This window comes from Salmo salar, chromosome 01 (assembly GCF_965601325.2).
Source record: "Salmo salar chromosome 01, fSalSal1, whole genome shotgun sequence".
Classification (NCBI taxonomy): Eukaryota; Metazoa; Chordata; class Actinopteri; order Salmoniformes; family Salmonidae; genus Salmo; species Salmo salar.
In genome coordinates this window covers 151789201-151806343 of record NC_138291.1, presented here as the reverse complement: position 1 = coordinate 151806343, position 17143 = coordinate 151789201, and the positions used below count along the sequence as shown (strand labels likewise).

The 17143-nt window shown below is 41.7% G+C and overlaps 1 protein-coding gene across 6 annotated transcripts in view; it reads left to right on the top strand.

Moving 5' to 3' along the window:
- Positions 1–17143, top strand: part of LOC106565929 (zinc finger protein 618) — a 42224-nt gene that overhangs the window by 13993 nt on the left and 11088 nt on the right. For 3 of the 6 annotated variants that reach the window (XM_082955353.1, XM_082955356.1, XM_082955352.1), the window contains 3 exons: positions 864–908; positions 6579–6668; positions 8738–8821. In XM_082955353.1, coding sequence (XP_082811479.1) covers positions 864–908; positions 6579–6668; positions 8738–8821 — 219 coding nt within the window. The remainder of the gene's footprint in view (positions 1–863; positions 909–6578; positions 6669–8737; positions 8822–17143) is intronic. The other 3 variants (XM_082955354.1, XM_082955357.1, XM_082955358.1) reach the window with 3 other exon arrangements.

Below are 17143 nucleotides of genomic sequence, written 5' to 3'. Positions count from 1 at the left end.
ACACTAAGGCTTCTTTGTGTGGCGACATGGGAATTGTTTGATACACTACATGATCAAAGGTATGCGGACACCTGCTCGTCGTACAGCTCATTCTAAAATCATGGGCATTAATATGGAGTTGGTCCCCCCCCCTTGGCTGCTATAACAGCAGCCTCCACTCTTCTGGGAAGGCTTTCCACCTGATGTTGGAACATTGCTGCTGGGACTTGCTTTCCTTCAGCCACAAGAGCATTGGTGAGGTCAGGCACTGATGTTGGGCGATTAGGCCTGGCTCGGAGTTGGCATTCAAATTCATCCCAAAGGGGTTTGGTGGGGTTGAGGTCAGGGCTCTGTGCCGGCCAGTCAAGTTCTTCCACATCGATCTCAACAAACCATTTCTGTATGGCTCTTGCTTTGTGCACAGGGGCATTGTCATGCTGAAACAAGAAAGGGCGTGTGATTTTCAAAACCTCCCAACGAGTTTCTAGCCAGATGGAGGGTATTTTTTTGCTCCCCACGTCACCGTGAAAATCAGTGTTTGAAAATTTGTTTTAACTTTTGATGTCATTGGGTAGAACCATTTTACTTTTATATTTTGTTCTACAAAACATAGAACTGTGGGGATTTCCCATATTTAGACAGTGGTATGGTGAAGTTAAAATGGTGGAGTTGCCCTCTAACTTGTCAGCTGCATTCATCTGCTAATACTTTTCAAGTAGTCCCTACTTTCCTTTCTGAATCCATTATCTTTCATGTGATCAATGCCAAATGTTGTGTGTGTGAGAGATCTGAGTGAGTCAAGCTGTTAAGCGTTTGTGCCACGCCAACAGCAGATCTCTTATGCATGTGCCTGTCTATCTCCCCCCCCCCCCCCCCCCCCGCAGAGTCCGACAGCATGCCAGGAGAGGGGGCACCACCAACTCCCAACAGTGAGTACACGAATGTGTATGCACACTAGGGTTGTGAACGTTTAAATGAAATTGAATAGTTAACGTTAATAAAAAATCCCTCACTGAAAAACCATGTCGTCCCCCCACAAAATGTTAATAACAGTGCAGTTATCAAAAAGGTACACCATCCTCACAAATGGGGAAAAAATAACAAGTAGGCTTGGGCGGTATACCGAGGTATTTGGAAATAGCCATGGGTATGTTTTTCTATACCATTTAAAACAAGTTTTTCAAAGATTTCAATACATTTTAATATTTATAGCTACTTTTTAAGTTAATACCTGCAGTCAACTTGTGCATACACTAGGAGAAAGCAGATTGCGTTCATCTACCCCAAAAAAAGGGTGCGTTTTTCATTATTTGACATTATGAAGCTTACTGTAGTTCCCCAGAACAGTTGAGCCAGTCACGTGTGTGTGTTTGTAAATAACACAATGGGAGAAAGCAGGAGCAGGTGTGTCCAGCTGTGTAGTGTTTTTTAAAAAATTTTTAATATCTATATTTTTTTATTAATAGAGTGATCAGGGACGTGCAGCTATAGTTTTTCTTCAAAGAAAATGCATTAGTGCAACACATTCGGCAAAAAATAGCATCATTTTCATCCGATGACAATAAAGTGCAACGCTGTTTGGCTGGCAGCCACACGTAAATTCTTAATGAATTAGCAAGGTCTTGTTTATCATAGAAAGAATGTAGCCAGCTACATTTCCTTAAAGTTAATCTTGCATTTTACCGGTGAAAAGTAGGCTGGCTACACATCAGTCAGTGCTGTCTGCTGATAGAATACGCATTTGTGAGTTTAGAAGTGCAACTGAACCATGAATTGAGTCTGATTCCGAGTAGAAATTACAATAAGAAGCATTTTACATGTGCTTTTACAAAACGCAGCAATATATTTCTTGGTTGGTCTTTTTTCTTTTCTTTTTTTTGTTGTTGTGAAAAATGCGAAATTCTGCATTAACACGACCCCTAAATTTAACTTGCTAGTTAATTATGAGTAAGTGGCTGAAATAATGTGATTGTGCATCATATTGTCTTAGCTTTCTGCTGTGTTTTAGAAGTCAAAGCCCTTTGGGTGAGTTATTTGTACAGCTGCCTCTCTTGATTTCTTTTCCTCTCTGTTCTCGACCCCCTCAGTCTGCTCCTCCCTCCTCTTCGCAGAGCAGGCAGGCCCGTTGCCTTAGCACAGCATTCCCCAAACATTTGTGTTTTTGCCCTTGCACTACACAAGTGATTTTTAAATAATCAACTAATCAGCAAGCTTTGATTATTTGAATCAGTTGTGTAGTGCTAGGACAAAAACGGTCCTCAGGACCGAGTTTGGGAAACGCTGTTCTAGCGAAAAAGAAAGATGCCCAGGGTCCCTGCTCATTTGCGTGAATGTGCCTTAGGCATGCTGCAAGGAGTCATGAGGACTGCAGATGTGGCCAGGGCAATAAATTGCAATGTCCGTACTGTGAGACACCTAAGACAGCGAGACAGGATGGACAGCTGATCGTCCTCGCAGTGGAAGACCACGTGTAACAACACCTGCACAGGATTGGTACATCCGATCATCACACCTGCGAGACAGATACAGGATGGCCAACTGTCCGAGTTACACCAGGAACGCACAATCCCTCCATCAGTGCTCAGACTGTCCGCAGTAGGCTGAGAGATGCTGGACTGAGGGCTTGTAGGCCTGTTGTCCTCACCAGACCTGCCTTACATCACCGGCAACAACGTTGCCTATGGACACAAACCCACCGTCGCTGGACCAGAACGGACTGGGAAAAAGTGCTCTTCACTGATGAGTTGCGGTTTTGTCTCACCAGGGGTGATGGTCGGATTCACGTTTATCGTGGAAGGAATGAGCTTTACTCCGAGGCCTGTACTCTGGAGCAGGATCGATTTGGAGGTGGAGTGTCTGGCGTGGTGTGTCACAGCATCATCGGACTGATCTTGTTGTCATTGCAGGCAATCTCAACTTTGTGCGTTACAGGGAAGACACCCTCTTCCCTCATGTGGTACCCTTCCTGCAGGCTCATCCTGACATGACCCTCCAGCATGACAATGCCATTACGCACAGAACGAGCAGTATGGCTGATTTCCTGCAAGACAGAAATGTCAGTGTTCTGCCATGGCCAGCGACGAGCCGGGATCTCAATCCAATTGAGCACGTCTGGGACCTGTTGGATCAGAGGGTGAGGGCCATTTCCCTCCAGAAATGTCCGGGAACTTGCAGTTGCCTTGGTGGAAGAGTGGAGTAACATCTCACAGCAAGAACTGGCAAATCTGGTGCAGTCCACGAGGAGGAGATGCACTGCAGTACTTAATGCAGCTGGTGGCCACACCAGATACTGACTTTTGATTTTGAGCCCCCCCCCCCCCCCCGTTCAGGGACACATTCCATTTCTGTTAGTCACATGTCTGTGGAACTTGTTCAATTTGTCTCAGTTGTTGACTCTTGTTATGTTCATACAAATATTTACACGTTAAGTTTGCTGAAAATAAACGCAGTTGACAGTGAGGACGTTTCTTTTTTGCTGAGTTTATGTATACGTGTGTGTGTGTGTGTGTGTGTGTATAACTTCATGAGCTGTATTATCGGTCTTTGCAATTTCTTTATTTTCATTTGCGCTTGTTAGAATATTTTGCTAGCAGCCTCTATTGAAATTTGCTCTTACTTGGTAGCATTCTGGTAATAGACGTCCAATGTTTTGGTGCCCCCTTGTGTACTAAGCTGGTAATGACGTATATCCCGGTATGAGAGAAGGACAGTATGATGAATTGAAAATCTGCATACCGCCCAGCCTTAATACCTAACGCAACTATTGCTGTAAGGTTAGTAAGAGAGGATATGCATCTTTAAAATTCTATAAGCACATTGTCATTAACAGTTGGAAAAAAGTGTTAATTACAGAAATTATTATAGTTGAAATGCAGCCACTGTCATTGGCCTACTTGAGTTGCGAGGTAATTTTCTAATTGAAGGACTGCAAGTGCCATTTCAGCCGCGACTCACTACTGAAACGGGTGCGTCTTTCTCATCAAAAACTCTTCACCTTTTACTCCTGTTTCAACACAGTGTTATTCCCTTTCTATAATGGGAGTTGAGACATAGTTTAACAGCATTAGGAAGCTAAAATCCTTCCATTTTTAACCAGTAGATACCTGCATTTGGCCTGTATTTACATTTTTTTTGCCTTGTATTTGATTTGTGAGCTTATACTTGGTGGATTGGCTTTTGTTAAACATGAAACAAAGTATGTCCCTAGATTGATAAATCTGTCGTGATTTGGCAAGGAATGCAGTGGTCGTATTGAATGAGACTCGTAACTGAGGGAAAAGAGAATGTAGGGAGAAGAGCTGTGATCACTTGGCTAGGTTTCTTTTTTGTTGTGAGTTGCTAATGCACATAAAAAAATGGAAGGAACACTAAAGTCAATGTGAATTAAGGGTTGGCTTTGGGACAAAATTTCAGCTGTATGTTCAGGCAGCCACAAAGCAGATTCCAGATGCTTAAGCCTACTTACTGTATGACTGACAACTTCATTGTCCCTTACACTTCAGCTCCACTATAAGTGTTGTGTTGCTTTGCCATCAGCATTGTCAATCGTCGTAGGGGTGTTGAGGGTGCTGCAGCACCCCCTGAAAATCAACAAAATTATATAAACGCTCAAAATATTGATAAAATGTATTTATGCATATCGGGTCCGGGTGAAAAAGCACCAGGTCCATTTCGGAACAGGTCCATTTCGGAAGGCCTTTACTGTTTGCACCTTCATCCTCCGATTTACACCAGAGATCTATATATAATGATGAGATGCTCATGTCTCCGCCCTAACAAGGGGAGTCATTGTCCCAAAGGTGGGAAGGCAGGCGACAAGCTTATGTCCAAAATAAACCCATAGAAACGCATTGGGCTTGTTTTGGACAGATTTTGGCGAGAGTGAAACCTCTTCCTCTCTGTTAAAAGACAGACACACACACACACACAACAAGCCCCTGCCACTCACAACAAAGTTGATCACTTCTTCACCTCTGACAAGCGGTTTCAGCTTGCTATTTGCATTGTAGGTTTGGTCCAACAGAATGGGTCACATGGACACAAACACAGACATTATTTTACTGTAATAGAGAAGTTACCTTTTCGAACCGTACCCTTTTTTATTGGGTCTCAACTCCTTAAATTGCTCGCAGAGCAGACACCACTATAACAGTAGTATCAATCAACATTTGATTCTGTAAAATCAATGCTCAGTTTGTCTTGTGCCCATTGCGGTACCACGTACCGCTAGCAGCATTTTAGTAAAGGATTCTTATACTAGCTGTCTAGTCTGTTTTTATAAATGAGCAATAAGCATAAAACATTTTATATAAGGAGTTGGCAACTCATTCTCATTCTGAGAAATAAGGTAGCTAAGCCACTTGATTTTAACATCTGAACAAAGTGGACAGGCCAGCATGCTGTTCAAACAGTTGGAGACGGACAGAAGGGTGTGCAAATAGATCCAAGTTGGCTAAACTTGAAACATGAAGGTTAGCTGGCTACTCACTAGCTCGTGGGCTTGTGCTTGAAAGATTGTTTGAGACCTGTGCTCATTTTCTATAATGCCTTCTATAAAAAGTTTGTCATTATTAGTGAATGTGCACTATGCATGGTTCTGGTTGAATTTGTAACAAAAAGGTCATTTTCGTAGACCGACTTGAAAGCCAGATCGGTGATCATTGCAAAAATCAGGTTAAACTACTGTATTGTGATTAAAAATATATATATTATGAGTGGGTCTTATGGTTGTGGAAGGCTTATATTCACCCTATATAATGTCACAAGCCCTGAATTCAATAGATTATTCCTGACTGTTTGAAATGTAGTGTATTTGACCTTTTTAATTGTACAGTAAAGCTTATTTAGAGAGAACATTACAAAAAAATCGACATATGTATTGTGAATCGCCCATAAGTTTGGGGGGGGGAAATAAGATATGATTTTTAGGCCATATCATCCAGCCCTATCCACAACACCATCTTAATAGTTTTCCCAGTAAGACAGGGCTGGGAATTGCAAGAGACCTCCTGATGCAATATTATCACGATATTTTGGTGCCGATACATACAGAATGGCAATACCTATCATATCACAATTTATCAGGTACAAGAGAGAGCAATAATAAATGCTGGGAGTCATGGTAATAAGTGCTGAAAGCATTTTATCTCACCATTTAACTTTTTTTTTTTTTAAGAAGAAGATTGAGTCTTAAGCTAGGTCTTAAGCTAAGTCTTGGCGCAGGTACAGCCAACTAGCGCTAGTTAATATTAATTACCTGGCAATTTAAACCTTTTTGAGAATCTGTACTTTGAGTCATAGACTCAATATGTTGTCAAAAATACTGCAATACTCAACTGTGTTGATTCCATCCCTAGTAAGAGAATAGGTCACATCCAAAAACAATACTTCATATTCTTCCTGTACAAAATGCCAACACTACACGCAAGCAAAGTCGATGGACCCATAACACAGCAAACCATCCACTGGTTTTTATACCTTATTGAGTGATATGAAACAAATCGGTGCTGTGCGCTAGGCTATGACCACCGGGATGTGATGTCATTGAATGCCAGTGTGCCACAGACCAGACAATGCGATCTCTGTGTATCCGAATGCAGATAGCTTCCGCTACTCCTGTGACATCTGCGGGAAGAAGTACAAATACTACAGCTGCTTCCAGGAGCACCGCGACCTGCACGCTGTGGACGGTAACTGACTACCTACCCTCTTCTCATTTACTCTCCATTATTGCATTCCTACTAGGCCTTTTCTATTCTTTGTCTGTTTGGATTCGAATGGTTGTTTGTTCTGCCTTAGACCTGGCACTGCAGTCGGCATTCCAATTAATCCCAAATGTGTTCGATGGGGTTGAGGTCAGCTCTTTGGAGGCCAGTCATGTTCTTCCATACAGATATCGACAAACCATTACTGTATGGACCTTGGTTTGTAAACGGGGGCATTCTCATGCTGAAACGGGAAAGAGCCTTCCACAACGTTGGAAGCACAGAATCGTCTAGAATGTCATTGTATGCTGAACCCTTAAGATGTTCCTTCAATAGAACTAAGGTGTGGGGGAAACCATGGTGTAGCCCGAGCCATGAAAAGCAGCCCCAGATCATTATTCCTCCTTCACTAAACTTTACAGTTGGCACTATGTGTTGGGGCAGGTAGCGTTCTCCTGGCATCTGCCAAACCCAGATTTGTCCGTCGGACTGCCAGATGGTGAAGCGTGATTCGTCAATCCAGAGAACGCGTTTCCACTGCCCCAGAGTCCCATGGCGGCAAGCTTGACACCACTACAGCCGACGCTTGGCATTGCGATCTTAGGCTTGTGTGTGGCTGCTCGTCCATGGAAACCCATTTCATGAAGGTCCCGACGAACAGTTCTTGTGCTGACATTGCTTCCAGAGGCAGTTTGGAACTCGGTAGAGAGTGTTGCAACTTTTTTTTAAATTTTTTACCTTTATTTCACTAGGCAAATCAGTTAAGAACAAATTCTTATTTACATTGACAGCCTACTGGGGAACAGTGAGAACTGCCTTGTTCAGGGGCAGAATGACAGATTTTTCCTTGTCAGCTTGGGGATTCGATCCAGCAACCTTTCGGTTACTGGCCCAATGCTCCAACCTGTCACCCCTTACAGTTGACCGGGGCAGCTCTAACAGGGCAGAAATTTGACATCCTATGTAGGTGCCATGTTGAAAGTGACTGAGCTCTTCAGTAAGGCCATTCTACTGCCAATGTTTGTCTATGGAGATTGCATGGCTGTATGCTCGATTTATACATCTGTCTGCAACGGTGTTGCTGAAAAAGCCAAATACACTAATTTGAAGGTTTTCCAGACCCTAGTGGATTGGCTGTTAATACCTAGCACTGCCTAGCCTGCTTCCTAGCATCTACCTGATGGCGACGCTAACGTGGCTATCCAAATTATCCTGTTATGGAAATGTACTGTACACCATACCGGACGCGTGCATCCGCAAATTGATTTTGTTCCCCCCACACCAAACGCGATCACAACACGCAGGTTGAAATATCAAAATAAACTCTGAGCCAATTATATTAATTTGGAGACTGGTTGAAAAGCATTGAACTTTTATGGCAATTTAGCTAGCTACCTTGCAGTTGCTAGCTAATTTGTCCTATTTAGCTAGCTAGCTTTGCTAGCTTTGTTACTAGCTAATGTCCTAAACATTGAGTTATTTTACCTGAAATGCATAAGGTCCTCTACTCCGACAATTAATCCACACATCAAACGGTCAGCCGAATCGTTTCTAGTCATCGCTCCTCCTTCCAGGCTTTTTCTTCTTTGGACTTTATATGACGATTGGCAACTTTCATAATAAGGTGCATTACCACAACCGATCTCAAGTTCATCTATCAATCACCCACGTGGGTATGACCAATGAGGAGATGGCATGTGTGTATATGCTTCCAAAAGCCAATAAGGAGTGGGAGAGGCAGGACTTGCATCGCGTTCTGCGTCACAAATAAAAGCAACTTCTATTTTAGCGCCTGGCAACGCAGACGCTTGTTGGCCCGCGCGAGCAGTTTGGGTGCCATGATTGAATAACATGTGTACATTTATTTTGTAACGCTCGCGCATGCGATGAGAGCGGTGTGGTCAGCATGTAAGCATAAGTATCATTGTTGCCCTAAAAACAGACTTCATTAACTTCCACTATCATGATTACTGCTGCTTTAAATAAAGTAACCTCTGTCAATTAACTTGACATCTTTCTCTCCATATATCTTTGTCGCCCCCCTTTCACCCCAGACCCATACGAGCAGGTTGTTCTAGGACCTGTGGAAGATGTCAAGGAGGAGGAGCCAGTGGAACCCTTCCAGAAAGTAGGACCAAGTAAGGCTGCACTGTATGCTGGTCTACTGTTGCTTGGCAGATTAGGGGTTTGCGATTGGGCACATTGTACTTTGCTTTATATACACTACTGTTCAAAAGTTTGGGGTCACTTAGAAATGTCCTTGTTTTCCATGAAAACATACATTAAATGAGTTGCAAAATAAATAGGAAATATAGTGAAGACGTTGACAAGATTATAAATAATGATTTTTAATTGAAATATGAATTGTGTCCTTTTAAACTTTGCTTTCGTCAAAGAATCCTCCATTTGCAGCAATTACAGCCTTGCAAACCTTTGGCATTCTAATCTGAAGAGATTTTATCCCATGCTTCCTGAAGCACCTCCCACAAGTTGGATTGGCTTGATGGGCACTTCTTACGTACCATACGGTCAAGCTGCTCCCACAACGGCTCAATAGGGTTGAGATCCGGTGACTGTGCTAGCCACTCCATTATAGACAGAATAGCAGCTGACTGCTTCTTCCCTAAATAGTTCTTGCATAGTTTAGAGCTGTGCTTTGGGTCATTGTCCTGTTGTTGGAGGAAATTGGCTGCAATTAAGCGCTGTCCACAGGGTATGGCATGGTGTTGAAAAATGGCGTGATGGCCTTCCTTCTTCAAGATCCCTTTTACCCTGTACAGATCTCCCACTTTACCACCACCAAAGCATCCCCAGACTGTCACATTGCCTCCACTATGCTTGACAGATGGTGTCATAGCACTCTTCCAGCATCTTCATTTTTTTCTGCGTCTCACGAATGTTCTTCTTTGTGATCCGAACATCTCAAACTTAGATTTGTCTGTCCATAACACTTTTTTCCAATCTTCCTCTGTCCAGTGTCTGTGTTCTTTTGCACATCTTAATCTTTTCTTTTTATTGGCCAGTCTGAGATATGGCTTTTTCTTTTCAACTCTGCCTAGAAGGCCAGCATCCCGGAGTCGACTCTTCACTGTTGACGTTGAGACTGGTGTTTTGCGGGTACTATTTAATAAAGCTGCCAGTTGAGGACTTGTGAGGCATCTGTTTCTCAAACTAGACACTCTAATGTACTTGTCCTCTTGCTCAGTTGTGCACCGGGGCCTACCACTCTCTCTATTCTGGTTAGAGACAGTTTGCACTGTTCTGTGATGGGAGTAGTACACAGCATTGTACGAGATCTTCAGTTTCTCGGTAATTTCTCACATGGAATAGCCTTCATTTCTCAGAACAAGAATAGAATGACGAGTTTCAGAAGAAAGTTCTTTGTTTCTGGCCATTTTGAGCCTGTAATCGAACCCACAAATGCTGATGCTCCAGATACTCAACTAGTCTAAAGAAGGTCAGTTTTATTGCTTCTTTAATCAGAATGACAGTTTTCAGCTGTGCTAACATAATTGCAAAAGGGTTTTCTAATGATCAATTAGCCTTTTTAAAATGATAAACTTGGATTAGCTAACACAACGTGCCATTAGGACACAGGAGTGATGGTTGCTGATAATTGGCCTCTACGCCTATGTAGATATTCCATAAAATAATCTGTCGTTTCCAGCTACAATAGTCATTTACAACATTAACAATGTCTACACTGTTTCTGATCAATTTGATGTTATTTTAATGGGCAAAAAAATTTGCTTTTCAAAAACAAGGACATTTTCTAGGTGACCCCAAACTTTTGAAAGGTTGTGTGTGTGTTATTTTTATTTATATATGTATGTATCAAATCAAATTTATTTATATAGCCCTTCGTACATCAGCTGATATCTCAAAGTGCTGTACAGAAACCCAGCCTAAAACCCCAAACAGCAAGCAAAGCATGTGAAAGAAGCACGGTAGCTAGGAAAAACTCCCTAGGAAAAACTCCCTAGAAAGGCCAAAAACCTAGGAAGAAACCTAGAGAGGAACCAGGCTATGAGGGGTGGCCAGTCCTCTTCTGGCTGTGCAGGATGGATATTATAACAGAACATGGTCAAGATGTTAAAATGTTCATAAATGACCAGCATGGTCAAATAATAATCATAGTAGTTGTCGAGGGTGCAACAAGCACGTCCAGTGAACAGGTCAGGGTTCCATAGCCGCAGGCAGAACAGTTGAAGCTGGAGCAGCAGCACGGCCAGGTGGACTGGGGACAGCAAGGAGTCATCATACCAGGTAGTCCTGAGGCATGGTCCTAGGGCTCAGGTCCTCCGAGAGAAAGACAGAAAGAGAGAATTAGAGAGAGCATATTTAAAGTCACACAGGACACCGGATAAGACCAGAGAAATACTCCAGATGTAACAGACTGACCCTAGCCCCCCGACACATAAACTTGTATGTATGTATGTATGTATGTATGTATGTATGTATGTATGTATGTATGTATGTATGTATGTATGTATGTATGTATGTATGTATGTATGTATGTATGTATGTATGTATGTATGTATGTATGTATGTATGTATATGAGAGATATAACACACAGTGGTTCTTCCTATAAAAGTTGTCGTACTGCTTGCAGGCTGCTGCAAAATTCTATGTTATATTATTTAAGTGTTAGCTATTGTTGCCATTAATGGTAGTTAGTGATAGTTTGCCCACCAGAGGGCATCTTTGAGAAGCTAAGTTATTGAAATGACATGGAGCTGATGGCCTAAGAGTCAAAGGGAGCCTTGAATAGCACAGACTATATGGGATAGATTTTTTTGGATTGGATCATTTGATGAATATTATGTTTTTTCTATTCCAAGAAAACAAATGCATTTCTTACTGTAGCTGTTTTAGCGTAACTTATTTGCAGCAAGGCCTACTTAAATAGACAGTACATCAATCAATCACTCATTCATTTGTGCATGTCATCACACAGCATACAAGTCATCCATGTCTTTAAATACAGTCAAGCATTTTAGTTCTAAAACTAAATAACAAAGGGAGCCTTGATTAATTTTACATTCACAGCTAAAGTGATTTAATTAAGGGTTTCAGTTAGGAAAATATGGTGCTGTACAACGTGACCGGTCGGAGTAGGCCTAGGCTATTAAGTGACTTTGAGTGAAGAACAAAATAATCCTTACATTTCCACATAAAAATCAGATTTTTAAAGACCAGTCCCCATGCTCTGTCATTCAGTGATTTTATTCCCATAGTAATTTGTTATGGATCCATCCAGATGTGGTTAGAAAACAGTGCATTTGGTGGGCTATGCAAAAGAGATGGGAGAATTGACATGCCTCGCAAACATTCATTAATACTGTACATTTAAAGTCCCTAAACTCGGCAAGAGTCTATTGTCCTGCTGAGAGCTCACAGGTGTGCCTGGAATGGATTGTGACTCAATCTTGTTCCTCGCCCTCTTCAACGTGTAATTCTCCGCCTGGCACTCCGCCAATGCATCAGCTGTAGCCCGTATTGCTGCCCTCAGAGAATTTCTCTTTTTGTAGATGAATTCATTTTATTAATATTATGGTGTTTCTATTCCATGGAAAAACCTTTCTTATTGTAGCCGATGTAGGCCTAGGAAAATATGGCGCTGTTCAGTGACATTTATTCCCTATTGTCCTGCTGATAGTTGAAATAAACATCTGCATTTTGAAAGAGTATTTTTATAATTTTATTAACGAAAGCATGAAGATGTTGATGAACAAATACTGTACAGTATATGCTTTATCCAACATTTTGTGGTTGCATGAGGTTTGGAGTTAGAAATGTAAAACTTTAGAGTACCTAATACATTGCAAGATTTTTTTCCCACACCTAGCTGAGCTATTAGCCTATCCTTTTGTAAAAGTATGAAGTCTTTTGTCCTGCTAATAGCCCATCATGGAATCGTTGTTTGCAGAATTCACAGCTTGCTACGCTTGTGAAAAACAAAATGCCTCCAGCTGTCCATCACTACTGTAAATAAAAACACAGCATCTACAGTTATTTATATATATATATATATAATGGAATTCGATAAAAAGGTTAACGCACATAATTTTCAATTTTATACAAACAAGTGGGTGCCATGGTGAATAATCCAATAATAATTGGTATGACACAGTTCTCGGAACTCATTATGAGGCGGATTCTAAATGAAAATACTTGCAGATCAATAAAATGTCCCTGTAGATCTAATTAAATTGAGGATTGGAGGATTCTAAATTAATATCTAAGGGGCATTTTTCATTAGGGCAAATCTGGTATGTGATATTGAGTTAGATATTCTCTATGGTTTTACATTTCTAAGGGGCTTTTATATAATTATAATGCAGGAATAATAATCATAATAATCCCAGAACTCATTAAGTGGCTACTATCTTAAATATAATCATTAATTCGGAAGGTTAAACCCATAGGTTTTAGACCTGCAGTAGGTTATAATAATCCCTGCCTTCTGGGAATGTTAAATCCAAAAGTTATGGGTGGAGTTAGAATTTTGGCTGTCAGAAGTGTTAAAATCAAACAATGTCAGCCTTTTTTAAATGCTTTATTATCCAAATGTTTTAAAGTGGGTGTGGGTGACGGAGAGAAACAAAATGGTGCAGTTTGAGGCCATGAGGTGGAGAGTGATGCGGGTGCTGGATATAAAATTAGTATAAAAAAAATAAGGAAAAATAAAGCTTGCAACACGCATCTGATTATTCATTATGAATAGGATTTATTTTGTTTACATTCTTCATTGTAACCACAATGTCACAAATAATTGAACACACACATGAGCAGATTAATTTGGTCAAAACATTATTAAAGACTATCAGAAAGAATGTTGGTACTTATGTATTTTGATCCAAAGCCATGAGTGAGTCACTCACTGACAAATCCTCACTGGACTCTTTCATTGCGTTTCTTCATCACATCAGCAAAGAAGGACTGTGTTTCAGAAACTCCCTTTATATATTTATTTTATTTAACTAGGCAAGTCAGTTAAGAACAAATTCTTATTTTCAATGACGACCTAGGAACAGTGTGTTAACTGCCTTGTTCAGGGGCAGAACGACCGATTTTTTACCTTGTCAGCTCTGGGATTTGAACTCGCAACCTTTCGGTTACTAGCCCAACGCTCTAACCACTAGGCTACCCTACCTAGAGGGGCTATCACTCGTTCACACTGGTAAATAAAGCCAGTTTGTTATTTAGAATGACTTATTTCTGTTTTTAGAGGAAGAGAAACCAAAACCTTTTTTTTCGAAAATCAAGGGTTTTTCTTTATTTTGACTGTTTTGTACATTGTGGAGTAATAGTGAAGACATCAACTGTGAAATAACACATATGGAATCATGTAGTAACCAAAAAAGTGTTAACCTCTAGGGGAGGTGGGACGAAATCGTTCCACACTATTCAACAGCCAGTGACAAATCAGAGCGCCAAATTTAAAACCACAAAATGTCATAATTCAAAGTTCTCAAACATAGGACTATTTTACACCATTTTATAGATACACTTCTCCTGAATCGAACCACGTTGTCTGATTTCCAAAAGGCTTTACAGCGAAAGCAAAACATTAGATTATGTTAGGAGTACATAGACACAAAAAAAAAACACAGCCATTTCCAAGCAACTAGCATGCATCACAAATACCCAAAACACAGCTAAATGCAGCACTAACCTTTGATCTTCATCAGATGACACTCCTAGGACATTATGTTATACAATACATGCATGTTTTGTTCAATCAAGTTCATATTTATATCAAAAAACAGCTTTTTACATTAGCATGTGATGTTCAGAACTAGCATACCCACCGCAAACTTCCGGTGAATTTACTAAATTACTCACGATAAACGTTGACAGAATACATAACAATTATTTTAAGAATTATAGATACAGAACTCCTTTATGCAATCGCTATGTCCGATTTTAAAATAGCTTTTCGGCGAAAGCACATTTTTGCAATATTCTGAGTACATAGCTCGGCCATCACGGCTAGCTAATTTGACACCCACCAAGTTTGGGACAACCTAAACTCACAATTACAATTAGAAAAATTGGATTACCTTTGCTGTTCTTCGTCAGAATGCACTCCCAGGACTTCTACTTCAACAACAAATGTTGTTTTGGTTCCAAATAATCCATTGTTATATCCAAATACTGCCGTTTTTGTTCGTGCGTTCAGGTCACTGTCCGAAGGGTAACGCGCGAGCGCATTTCGTGACAAAAAAATTCTAAATATTCCATTACCGTACTTAGAAGCATGTCAAACGCTGTTTAAAATACATTTTTATGCTACTTTTCTCATAAAATAGCGATAATATTCCAACTGGGCAACGTTGTATTCATTCAGAGAGAGAAAGAAAAACATGGAGAAGTCTCGTGAACGCGCATCTCAGTCTCACTGTCCCCAGGCTGACCACTCACAAACAGAGCTGTTGTACTTTGCCCAGAGACAGCAGACACCCCATTACACTTTCTGGCGGCTTTAGAGAGCCAATGGGAGCCTTAGAAAGTGTCACGTTACAGCACAGATGCTGTATTTTCGATAGAGATGCAACAGAAGGACAACAAATTGTCAGACAGGGCACTTCCTGTATGGAATCTTCTCAGGTTTTGGCCTGCCATATGAGTTCTGTTATACTCAGACACCATTCAAACAGTTTTAGAAACTTTAGAGTGTTTTCGTTCCAAATCTACTAATTATATGCATATTCTAGTTTCTGGGCAGGAGTAGTAACCAGATTAAATCGGGTACTGCCCCCTATACCACAACAGGTTAAACAAATTCTAGATTCTTCGAAGTAGCCACCTTGCCTTGACGATAGCTTTGCACACTCTTGGCATTTTCTCATCCAGCTTCACCTGGAATGCTTTTCCAATAGTCTTGAAGGAGTTCCCACATATGCTGAGCACTTGTTTGCTGCTTTTCCTTCAGTCTGCGGTCCAACTCATCCCAAACCATCACAATTGGGTTGAGGTTGAGTGATTGTGGAGGCCAGGTCATCTGATGCAGCACTTCATCAAATCAAATTTATATAGCCCTTCGTACATCAGCTGATATCTCAAAGTGCTGTACAGAAACCCAGCCTAAAACCCCAAACAGCAAGCAAAGCATGTAAAAGAAGCACGGTGGCTAGGAAACACTCCCTAGGAAAAACTCCCTAGAAAGGCCAAAAACCTAGGAAGAAACCTAGAGAAGAACCAGGCTATGAGGGGTGGCCAGTCCTCTTCTGGCTGTGCAGGGTGGATATTATAACAGAACATGGTCAAGATGTTAAAATGTTCATAAATGACCAGCATGGTTAAATAATAATAATCATAGTAGTTGTCGAGGGTGCAACAAGCACGTCCGGTGAACAGGTCAGGGTTCCATAGCCGCAGGCAGAACAGTTGAAACTGGAGCAGCAGCACGGCCAGGTGGACTGGGGACAGCAAGGAGTCATCATACCAGGTAGTCCTGAGGCATGGTCCTAGGGCTCAGGTCCTCCGAAAGAAAGACAGAAAGAGAGAATTAGAGAGAGCCTATTTAAATTCACACAGGACGCCGGATAAGACGAGAAATACTCCAGATGTAACAGACTGACCCTAGCCCCCTAGCACATAAACTACTGCAGCATAAATACTGGCGGCTGAGATAGGAGGGATCAGAAGACACTGTGGCCCCATCCGATGATACCCCCGGACAGGGCCAAACAGGCAGGATATAACCCCACCCACTTTGCCAAAGCACAGCCCCCACACCACTAGAGGGATGTCTCCAACCACCAACTTACCGTCCTAAGACAAGGCCGAGTATAGCCCACAACGATCTCCGCCATGGCACAACCCAAGGGGGGGCGCCAACCCAGACAGGAAGACCACGTCAGTGACTCAACCCACTCAAGTGACGCACCCCTCCCATGGACGGCATGGAAGAACACCAGTAAGCCAGTGACTCAGCCCCTGTAAAAGGGTTAGAGGCAGAGAATCCCAGTGGAAAGAGGGGAACCGGCAAGGCAGAGACCGCAAGGGCGGTTCGTTGCTCCAGCCTTTCCGTTCACCTTCACACTCCTGGGCCAGACTATACTTATTCATAGGACCTACTGAAGAGATACGTCTTCAGTAAAGACTTAAAGGTTGAGACTGAGTCTGCGTCTCTCACATTGGTAGGCAGACCATTCCATAAAAATGGAGCTCTATAGGAGAAAGCCCTACCTCCAGCCGTTTGCTTAGAAATTCTAGGGACAATTAGGAGGCCTGCGTCTTGTGACCGTAGCGTACGTGTAGGTATGTACGGCAGGACCAAATCGGAAAGATAGGTAGGAGCAAGCCCATGTAATGCTTTGTAGGTTAGCAGTAAAACCTTGAAATCAGCCCTTGCCTTAACAGGAAGCCAGTGTAGGGAGGCTAGCACTGGAGTAATATGATCAAATTATTTTGTTCTAGTCAGGATTCTAGCAGCCGTATTTAGCACTAA